Source organism: Sinocyclocheilus grahami, unplaced genomic scaffold (assembly GCF_001515645.1).
Source record: "Sinocyclocheilus grahami isolate Dianchi unplaced genomic scaffold, SAMN03320097.WGS_v1.1 scaffold1114.1, whole genome shotgun sequence".
Lineage (NCBI taxonomy): Eukaryota > Metazoa > Chordata > Actinopteri > Cypriniformes > Cyprinidae > Sinocyclocheilus > Sinocyclocheilus grahami.
The window spans coordinates 305734-317286 of record NW_015506293.1 but is presented as its reverse complement, the minus strand read 5'-3'; the positions used below and the strand labels follow the sequence as shown (position 1 = coordinate 317286).

The window sequence follows — 11553 nt, the reverse complement described above, 5'->3', positions numbered from 1 at the left end:
GATTGCCGGTGTTCCTTCTGGTCCATTTCTCCTCACTTCTGACAGTTTCGCCTCGTCTTGTTGTAAAAGAGACTATTAACTGCGCTCTCTCAAAACCATTGAGTGAGAGGATAAAGGTCAGGGTGTAATCCACCGCAAGCTTTAGAATGCCATCGTGTCTGCCCCTAATGTACTTCCTTTGCTTTAAGCACACAGGCCACTGTTAGCACTTGAGACTTGCACCTTAAGACGTAAGAGATTTCCATCAGACGTTAAGTATATATATATATATATATATATATATATATATACACAAGTGAGAGGAAAAAGACAACAGTTACAGCAAGATAGGAAAGCCACAGTGGGGCAAAGTGGCCGCCCAACTCTCCTGTCAATTTCCTCGAGACATATGGCACCATATATAGTAATAAACTCCACCTCCAATGATACAAGAACCAATCCTCAGAGAAAAGTACCCATGAGGGAGACATGTCTCACTAAACGTTGGTGAAACAGCGTGACCTTTGCATTGAAGAGGAATCGGCGTCTTGATAGGCAGTTGATGGAAAGCTGTCTGCTGGTTGAATCGGTGTGTGTGGATGTCAGCGTTTGTGCATGCATGTGTGTGTTTGCCCTTTTGGCGCTTTTTAAGGGGCATGGCAATTGCCCGACTTCTTTTTAAGAGCCACAGTAAAGACGCCCAACTCTCAACTCCACTGCACTGCACATGAAGAGACCTTCTCCAAGTGATGCTTATTTTTGCTCCTCAGTCCAGCCAGCCAGAGAGAAACAGGCAGGTGTAAAATAAAACTGGCATTTTTAGAAACGGCCCACTATCTCTGCGAGCAGAGATAAACCAACCACACTGCACCAAGCCAGGCTCTGGAATCGCTCACAGTTCTGAGGAAAATATGCTGAAAATATCCTAAACCGAAAAAACAGCCATGTCACAGAAGGGTGTAACATATTTAGGTGTTTGGGGCAAAGAAGGCAGAAAACTCTACTCCGCTCTCCACCTCCAATGATACAAGAACCAATCCTCAGAGAAAAGTACCCATGAGGGAGACATGTCTCACTAAACGTTGGTGAAACAGCGTGACCTTTGCATTGAAGAGGAATCGGCGTCTTGATAGGCAGTTGATGGAAAGCTGTCTGCTGGTTGAATCGGTGTGTGTGGATGTCAGCGTTTGTGCATGCATATGTGTGTTTGCCCTTTTGGCGCTTTTTAAGGGGCATGGCAATTGCCCGACTTCTTTTTAAGAGCCACAGTAAAGACGCCCAACTCTCAACTCCACTGCACTGCACTTCTCCAAGTGATGCTTATTTTTGCTCCTCAGTCCAGCCAGCCAGAGAGAAACAGGCAGGTGTAAAATAAAACTGCCATTTTTAGAAACGGCCCACTATCTCTGCGAGCAGAGATAAACCAACCACACTGCACCAAGCCAGGCTCTGGAATCGCTCACAGTTCTGAGGAAAATATGCTGAAAATATCCTAAATCGAAAAAACAGCCATGTCACAGAAGGGTGTAACATATTTAGGTGTTTGGGGCAAAGAAGGCAGAAAACTCTACTCCGCGTAATGCCTTACTTTACTAGTTACTTGAAAAAAGTAATCTGATTATGTAACTCACGTTACTTGTAATGCGTTACCCCCAACACTGCAAATCATTATTTTATTTTTAGAGCCGTCCGTTTTTTTTTACATTAACATTCAGCAAATTTGATAATATTCTTAAAAAAACTGGACATAAATCATTAATTAGTATTATTTTATTGTATCTGCATATGGTTTTGTAAAAAAAACAAACATCAGATAACACAATGACAATACAAAAGCAAACAAATTTAATTGAGGAAACAATGACAATTTTGTTATCTTCTAAATTTCACATTTATTTATTCATTCATTCATTTATTTATTTACACATGGTATAAGTATTTATATATGAAAATATTAAGCAAACTTTCTATATTAGTTAGGAGGTCCCTGATCATATTTGAGGTTCTCTGGCATCCAAAAGATTGAAAACCCCTCATTGGGGCCAGGAAAAAGTGAGTGGGCCTGTCAATTTTCTAGATAAGCCCTGGTCTACGGTACAGACTGTAGCTAAACTGATGCTTTTGGCATTTGGCCGTTAAATTCAAAGGCAAGACTTCCTTTTGCGATTCCTCCCATTTGTTTTGCAACCAATAATCTCTTTATTCTTTCTCTGAATAGATCTGTTTTAGTTTGATTTCACTGGCAATGAACTTAGGTACCTACCAGTGTCTCCACCATGTTGGGTTTAGCATTACGAAGGGTTTTGACGGCATAGAAGACGTCCACCATGTTCTGGTACTGGATCATCTCCATCAGGATGTTGCTGGCACAGTACGTTCCACTGCGGCCACCGCCGTTCCTAGACAGACAAGAATACAACAAACCCGGCTGTCATGAGTAAAGATGAGACACTGAGGATAGTGGAGAAACAGATCTGTCTACAGCAGAAATTTCTCATATCCAGTTAATATTAAACCAGCCTGCACCAGAGGCATACAAAGAGCTTTTTGAAGATCCGCCGAGGTCTTCTGCTATGTATGCGTACAGCATGACGGCGGCAGCTAGATGAGGCAATGGTGAGATAATCAATCGCAGTCAGTGCTTTGGCAGCTCTGGATTTAGCGCTGAGAAAGGCCTGTGCTGTTCTGTATTAAAGCATAATTGATTTCATCTCCATAATCTCTTCTCTTTGCCTGTGGTTGGTAACACTGTGTGACAGTTTTGAGTGATGTGCTTCTGGGCGGTGATGGGAAGCGAATTCGTGCCTGGGGTTCCAGATGAGCCGGTGGGCAGAAGGGGAAACGAAGCCATGGGATGCCTTACTTTACTAGTTACTTGAAAAAAGTAATCTGATTATGTAACTCACGTTACTTGTAATGCGTTACCCCCAACACTGCAAATCATTATTTTATTTTTAGAGCTGTCCGTTTTTTTTTACATTAACATTCAGCAAATTTGATAATATTCTTAAAAAAACTGGACATAAATCATTAATTAGTATTATTTTATTGTATCTGCATATGGTTTTGTAAAAAAAAAAACATCAGATAACACAATGACAATACAAAAGCAAACAAATTTAATTGAGGAAACAATGACAATTTTGTTATCTTCTAAATTTCACATTTATTTATTCATTCATTCATTTATTTATTTACACATGGTATAAGTATTTATATATGAAAATATTAAGCAAACTTTCTATATTAGTTAGGAGGTCCCTGATCATATTTGAGGTTCTCTGGCATCCAAAAGATTGAAAACCCCTCATTGGGGCCAGGAAAAAGTGAGTGGGCCTGTCAATTTTCTAGATAAGCCCTGGTCTACGGTACAGACTGTAGCTAAACTGATGCTTTTGGCATTTGGCCGTTAAATTCAAAGGCAAGACTTCCTTTTGCGATTCCTCCCATTTGTTTTGCAACCAATAATCTCTTTATTCTTTCTCTGAATAGATCTGTTTTAGTTTGATTTCACTGGCAATGAACTTAGGTACCTACCAGTGTCTCCACCATGTTGGGTTTAGCATTACGAAGGGTTTTGACGGCATAGAAGACGTCCACCATGTTCTGGTACTGGATCATCTCCATCAGGATGTTGCTGGCACAGTACGTTCCACTGCGGCCACCGCCGTTCCTAGACAGACAAGAATACAACAAACCCGGCTGTCATGAGTAAAGATGAGACACTGAGGATAGTGGAGAAACAGATCTGTCTACAGCAGAAATTTCTCATATCCAGTTAATATTAAACCAGCCTGCACCAGAGGCATACAAAGAGCTTTTTGAAGATCCGCCGAGGTCTTCTGCTATGTATGCGTACAGCATGACGGCGGCAGCTAGATGAGGCAATGGTGAGATAATCAATCGCAGTCAGTGCTTTGGCAGCTCTGGATTTAGCGCTGAGAAAGGCCTGTGCTGTTCTGTATTAAAGCATAATTGATTTCATCTCCATAATCTCTTCTCTTTGCCTGTGGTTGGTAACACTGTGTGACAGTTTTGAGTGATGTGCTTCTGGGCGGTGATGGGAAGCGAATTCGTGCCTGGGGTTCCAGATGAGGCGGCTCGGTGGGCAGAAGGGGAAACGAAGCCATGGGGGAAGTGAAGGGTGCGGTTAAAAGGATAATGACCATGTTAACACCTAGGCTAAGATCAGTGAGTCTGGGCATGAGTGAAGTCCCTGTTTAGAAAATTATTTTATTTGAGAGCCGTTTTGTTTGTTTAATTGTTCATGTCAGAATATTGTTCATGATCTGTTTGCAAAGGTACACAGAAATATATCATCTCTTATCTGGCTCACTGGCAAACAGAGATAGGGGTCACGGCACACACAGATAATACATTTCATCTCCATAATCTCTTCTCTTTGCCTGTGGTTGGTAACACTGCGTGACAGTTTTGAGTGATGTGCTTCTGGGCGGTGATGGGAAGCGAATTCGTGCCTGGGGTTCCAGATGAGCCGGTGGGCAGAAGGGGAAACGAAGCCATGGGGGAAGTGAAGGGTGCGGTTAAAAGGATAATGACCATGTTAACACCTAGGCTAAGATCAGTGAGTCTGGGCATGAGTGAAGTCCCTGTTTAGAAAATTATTTTATTTGAGAGCCGTTTTGTTTGTTTAATTGTTCATGTCAGAATATTGTTCATGATCTGTTTGCAAAGGTACACAGAAATATATAATCTCTTATCTGGCTCACTGGCAAACAGAGATAGGGGTCACGGCACACACAGATAATACTGTGTGTGAAGACAAGGATGAAGTTTGCCATTCAAGGGCACAATGGCCATCACCCAGGCCGTAGGAGCAAGGAGCTTCAACAATATGCAAGGCAGGAACATCACCTAATGGTCAACGTGCATTTTGTCATTCAGAGTAACTGCTTTTTTTATTAGCTCATTTATTTCTGCTCTTCAGTGTTAATACAATGCTTTTATCTTTCCCTTTTTTCCCTTTTTGATTTGGCTTATACTGTAATTTCTCTTATTTCTGTTTTAGCTGTATAGAAGTTTATGGCCGGGTTGTGCACCATTCACCTTGAGGGCTCGGGACACGGTGAAAGTCTTCACTCGAGCCCTACCCCTACGACGGCCCGGGAAAGCATAGCCATTATTTCTGGATCCGATTCATGCAGTGCTACGGTCCCGGAGGAGAGCAGCGCAGCCGAATCTTCCTCTCCAGAAAGCTCTGGCCTCAAACCTTAAAAATCTGACCCCGAACTTCTGAATGTAAATTCCAGTAAATTCCACTTCCTGTAGTTCCAATTGAACTTGTTTCCAAATAAACTCTAAAATAATAAAATCTCAAATTGGAAAGTGTTTGGAAACACTGGCTCATGGATCTTCCACTACTTTTATTACTGATGAAGAGTGCCGGTGCACCTGCTAGACCAGACATACATCTCACCGTGCAAATAGAAAAAAATTATGACTTGTACGTTCTTTTTACGCGTTGCGTTGCATATCGCGCCGCGTAAACATAAAACATGTTGTGATCGGAGAACCGACAAACAACAAGCGCTACCCTACACTGCTCAAAGCTCACGTTTGAATCGTCAGTGGCAAACTCTTTTAATATGAAAACGTACTTACAGGCTGTGAGTCAGAAGCGCCAGACTGTCCATGCAAAGTTGGAACTGCCCCACTTTATAGAAACAGCCTCTGTGTGTAGACGGCATTATAGGCTACTTTCCCAGGTTCAGGAAACAGTCCTCCGTAAAATGTGCTGCACACATCTGAATATTTGGGTTGTCCTCTTTTGGAAGGCCAAACAAAGTAGTTTCGCTTTCACACCGAAACACACAGCGTCTCCATGACATGGCGGCGGCGGCAGCAACAATACTACAGCGAGAATAAACGTCATGCCTTCTTTCTTTGTGTAAACATTTGGGCGGTGTTATGCAAATCTTCCCACACAGTGACGTAGACATGTGGGGCCGTGTTTAAATGAGGCGTTTTAGGAGGGTGTGGATGAGTCTTAACTTTTATAAAGAATATCTCTTTGGGTTTGAGACTTTAGTCTTTGCAACTTTAGGGATCTTATCTATGCACGAACAGCTTGTAACACTCCAAAGAGAAAGGAAAACTTTAAATCGGATCTTATGACCCCTTTAAATCAGAAGCGTACAAAAACAGTAACACTAACATTCTCCACCACACAATCTAAGTAATAGAGATGTCACATTTGAATAATACACTCACCCATAATCACAAGCGCACCCATCCACACACCCCCTTAATTCCCTCTACAGCACTGGAAATGCCTTCCCCCCCACTCAATCGTCTTAGTTTCTAACGTTCCACAGACACGCTGCATGCCAAAGCATTATAACACTGTGACATCTGTCAAAAGTACATCGAGCTGAGAGAAAAATGCAGGCATCTACTAGGCAAAGAGCACTGCTATAAAAAATTAGCAGAACAAAAAATAAAAAATTAGCCCTTAGAATAATAACAAGCTGGGGCAAATTGAAAGTGGTAAAAATGACCTTCAGTGGCATACTCATTAATGTATATTTCATATCTGCAGGCTTATAAAAACGTATTTAGGCATCTGTCCTTGCCTGTGAAAGTGCCGCCATATGAAGTGTTATGTGCTGATGGTATGAAAATTGATATTTTGAAATAGATTTTCCTCTGTTCTTTAATTGATCTTGTAGCTTTGGCTGACAAAATATATTGGACTGACAAACCCTATTTATTAAACTCTTTATCTTGTAGTCTATTAAATCGTGATCTGAATGTAACATGGCATAATAGCTAACGGAGTAATGTAAAACGCCTCAAAACGCTTTCAAAGCTTTTCAAATATTACATAAAAGTTTTTTTTTTAACTTGTGGAATTAAGCTGACAGTTAAATGGCACAACATAATGATATACTGGTTCCAAGGTATGAAAAATGTATTATCGCCGAATATCATTTAAACCCTGTGGTGGTAATTCAAGGAATTCTCCCAGGAAATTACTTTGGAATCTACTTTGCATTTTTAGAAAGAACATTAAGAGGCTCATTTGCACAGCTGGATGACATTTTACCTTATGTATACCTTTAGAGGCCCAAAAGGATCAAGTGAGTAAACTTTATTTTTTAAAAATGCTTCTGTATGATGTAATTTAGCATAATTGCTCAATTAAAGCAATTTTATGAAGTGAGTAAAAATGATGATTGATTAACTTTCTGTTAACTTAAGGGTATATTAAGGGTCTGCTAGGGCTACAATGTAATAAGGTAATGTGAGGAAAACTTCTTATATGTTAAAAAGTGAATTATCATTTATGGAACTCACTCTTGTCACATTTTTGACCCGGAAAAGTCGGGTGATGATGTCCTCATCTGCAGACATGGACAGAAACTCCACTTGCATAGGACCATACTGCTGAAGACCTGGTTCAGGCCAGTACTGCACACAAGGCTGGAAAGATAGAAGAAAACCGAATGAGATATACAGTGGGTACGGAAAGTATTCAGACCCCCATACATTTTTCACTCTTTGTTATATTGCAGCCATTTGCTAAAATCATTTAAGTAAATTTTTTTCCTCATTAATGTACACACAGCACCCCATATTGACAGAAAAACACAGAATTGTTGACATTTTTGCAGATTTATTAAAAAAGAAAAACTGAAATATCACATGGCCCTAAGTATTCAGACCCTTTGCTCAGTATTTAGTAGAAGCACCCTTTTGATCTAATACAGCCATGAGTCTTTTTGGGAAAGATGCAACAAGTTTTTCACATCGCCGAATATCATTTAAACCCTGTGGTGGTAATTCAAGGAATTCTCCCAGGAAATTACTTTGGAATCTACTTTGCATTTTTAGAAAGAACATTAAGAGGCTCATTTGCACAGCTGGATGACATTTTACCTTATGTATACCTTTAGAGGCCCAAAAGGATCAAGTGAGTAAACTTTATTTTTTAAAAATGCTTCTGTATGATGTAATTTAGCATAATTGCTCAATTAAAGCAATTTTATGAAGTGAGTAAAAATGATGATTGATTAACTTTCTGTTAACTTAAGGGTATATTAAGGGTCTGCTAGTGTTGCAATATAATGAGGTAACGTGAGAAAAAAAAGAAAAAACACTTATATGTAAGAAAGCAAATTATCATTGATGGAACTCACTCTTGTTACGTTTTTGACCCGGAAAAGTCGGGTGATGATGTCCTCATCTGCAGACATGGACAGAAACTCCACTTGCATAGGACCATACTGCTGAAGACCTGGTTCAGGCCAGTACTGCACACAAGGCTGGAAAGATAGAAGAAAACCGAATGAGATACAGTATAAGACAGAAGGAGCGAGAGAGAGAATGAATGAATGAATGAATCATTTCATTCATTCTCTCTCTCTCTAATTGAATAAAAAACATAATTCAGCATTACATGAGTTCAAGACATTCAAGAAGGTGTTTTAATAATTTCTTCATGGAATGTTTAAAGTAAAAAGAGAGAAGACTAGAGAAGAAAAGGAAATTAATTCTGGAGGAAAAAAGGTCTAGAGGGTTCTGCAAGGGAAAAGTGTCTAGAGTGAAAAAGGTTCTAGAGTGAAAGGGGTTCTTGAAAGAAAAGGCTTCTGAATGAAGTATATTTTACAGTATAGCTGCTGAACTTATGATGATCAAGCAGGACAGTCAGAGGCCAACCCCCCATAATCTAAAAACCCCAAAGGATTTCAATCCAAGAATGTGATGCGAAATGAATGAGATTCACCATTTTTATCATTCAATCGAATGAATATTTTGACTCATCTGTATTTGGAATATGTTGCAGCCTTGGAATTCATCATCCATACATACGAAATGCTGTAGCCTTACTAAACCAAACTGAGCTGAAATTAAACGGGCGGAGACGGTGAGAACAGGCGAGAAAGACGAAGAACATTAATGACAGCAAAGCAAGTGAGGTGATAAATATTAATACTTATGGACTGCAGAGAGCAATCGTGCGAATGAAGAAGAGGGAGAGACGTTAATCCACCACAGAGAGAAAAAGGAACAGATCGACTGCGAGAGTGACACTGAGTAACTGCCGGCATGTTAGCGCACGTCAGGGTTTTCAGAGAACCGTGATCGAGAAGAGCACTGGAACGCAACTCTGCAAACTCAAAGGGAAGCTTTATGTAAATGAGACTTGACTATATGCTTATGAATATAGAACATTTCACAAGGAGATTAACAGAAGCTGTGGACAAAATAGCTTAAACGACTTCAAAGGACATGCAATGATATGAATGCAAAAAGACAACCTATAAAGATGTATTTTGAAGAAAAACTCCCAAAGTCCTCTTGGGCGCTGTATTTAGTGGAACTTCTGGTGGCTATGCGGATGCTTTCACTTACCCAAGCAGAGTTCGATTGGTTCAGCTGATTCAGCATGACCACAGAGGTGCAGCCATAGTCAAACACCAGCCTCCAGAAGTCAGAGGTTGTGCCGGGCAGTGGGTGCGGGGTTACAATGAAGGCAGCAGGCCGGTGGAAACTATCCATCAGTGCCGCGTTAATGTAGTTGTTACTCTCTCCCTCAGTGGTGACCAGGAAGGCGAGGGCCCTGTCAGGTGGAAGAACGTCCATGCTGCGGTTCTTCTCACGGTTTCGTGGTAACAAGGCGATGCTGCACTCCTCGACGTCCAGATGAGGAGTCACAGAGTTTAGCGTCTGAGGGAAAAAGAAATGGAGGATATACTAAATAATTTCCTGTGCTTGAGGCTTCATTGACAACTTCAATGAGGTCAGTGGGTTTATTATTATCCCTGCCAATGGGTGTATTAATGCATTTCTATGACATCAAAAAGTTGCAGAAGTTCAGAGCGAGACATTTCAAATCAGTGTTTTTATAACTTGTTTTGCCTAAAGATAAACTTCTATAATGAATTATTAGTTTTTGTTAACTGAAAGAAAAGCTACATAATTAAATAAAAAATGAAAATACATAATAAAAAAAGAAGGAAAAAAGAAATGTCACCTTGGCAATTAAAATAAAATAAAATAACTAAGTTGAAGTATTAAAATGACTAAAACTGAAAAATTAATTTATGCTATATATATATATATATATATATATGAAGAGTTCAGATGCAAAAGCCTCTAAGTGCCATCTGAAATTTTCATCTAAAATTAGCGTTTTTATCAGGCTCCTATGTTTAGGTTCAGTAATTTTACTCTCATGGCAATGTATAGGTCCTTTTCTATGCAATTATCGTCTATGCAATGAACCTAAACATAGGAGCCTGATAAAAACGCTTGCAATATAACAAAGAGTGAACAATTTAAGGGGGTCTGAATACTTTCCGTACCCACTGTATATATATATATATATATATAGCCTATATACATATATTCATATTTATCTCAAAAGATCAAAGAATATGATTCTTTCTTAAAAACAAAATGAAAAAGCGAAAGAAAGAAAGAAAGAAAGAAAGAAAGAAAGAAAGAAAGAAAACTAAAGTGACTCGTGCTGGCACGTTGGTGATTATGAAGATTTCCATTATGCACTAATAGTATTGTGTATCTGGTGACCGCAGATGTGCCCCAACTCCAACAACAGCTTTTGAAACTTGCTTTAACATGCATTAAATCTCACTCGTCTAAACTATTACGGCTACTACCAAACAAAAGGCCAAACTCATACATAACAAATACCGTTTCTATAAGCTCATCAAAGTCAGGAAAAAATAGTGCAAATCAAACAGACATGATACATGCACTCTTCCCCATGAAAACCAAAAGGTAAATAGATTTGCTGTTCTCTACCACAGCCAAAGAAACTTATATAACAACAATTCAACAGAAAACATGACGTCTACATAAACATCAAAAATATGTACAAAACCCATTATAATATGGTCCATAAGTACCTAATAACATCTCAATAAATTAGAATGTCGTGGAAAAGTTCATTTATTTCAGTAATTCAACTCAAATTGTGAAACTCGTGTATTAAATAAATTCAATGCACACAGACTGAAGTAGTTTAAGTCTTTGGTTCTTTTAATTGTGATGATTTTGGCTCACATTTAACAAAAACCCACCAATTCACTATCTCAACAAATTAGAATACTTCATAAGAAAAAATTTTTTTGTGAATTGTTGGCCTTCTGGAAAGTATGTTCATTTACTGTACATGTACTCAATACTTGGTAGGGGCTCCTTTTGCTTTAATTACTGCCTCAATTCGGCGTGGCATGGAGGTGATCAGTTTGTGGCACTGCTGAGGTGGTATGGAAGCCCAGGTTTCTTTGACAGTGGCCTTCAGCTCATCTGCATTTTTTGGCCTCTTGTTTCTCATTTTCCTCTTGACAATACCCCATAGATTCTCTATGGGGTTCAGGTCTGGTGAGTTTGCTGGCCAGTCAAGCACACTAACACCATGGTCATTTAACCAACTTTTGGTGCTTTTGGTAGTGTGAGCAGGTGCCAAATCCTGCTGGAAAATGAAATCAGCATCTTCAAAAAGCTGGTCAGCAGAAGGAAGCATGAAGTGCATGAATTACCAAATTTCTTGGTAAACGGGTGCAGTGACGTTGGTTTTCAAAAAAC

General features: G+C 39.5%; 1 protein-coding gene across 1 annotated transcript in view; it reads right to left on the bottom strand.

Annotated features, from left to right (window-relative positions):
• Positions 1-2230: 2230 nt before the first annotated feature.
• LOC107566929 (receptor-type tyrosine-protein phosphatase U-like) overlaps positions 2231-11553 on the bottom strand; it is a 233092-nt gene continuing 223769 nt past the window's right edge. Inside the window, exons 26-30 of the mRNA XM_016252505.1 lie at positions 9355-9669; positions 8139-8264; positions 7297-7410; positions 3517-3681; positions 2231-2407 (exon numbers count right to left, since the gene is read on the bottom strand). Of these exons, the coding sequence (XP_016107991.1) occupies positions 2231-2407; positions 3517-3681; positions 7297-7410; positions 8139-8264; positions 9355-9669 (897 nt within the window). The remainder of the gene's footprint in view (positions 2408-3516; positions 3682-7296; positions 7411-8138; positions 8265-9354; positions 9670-11553) is intronic.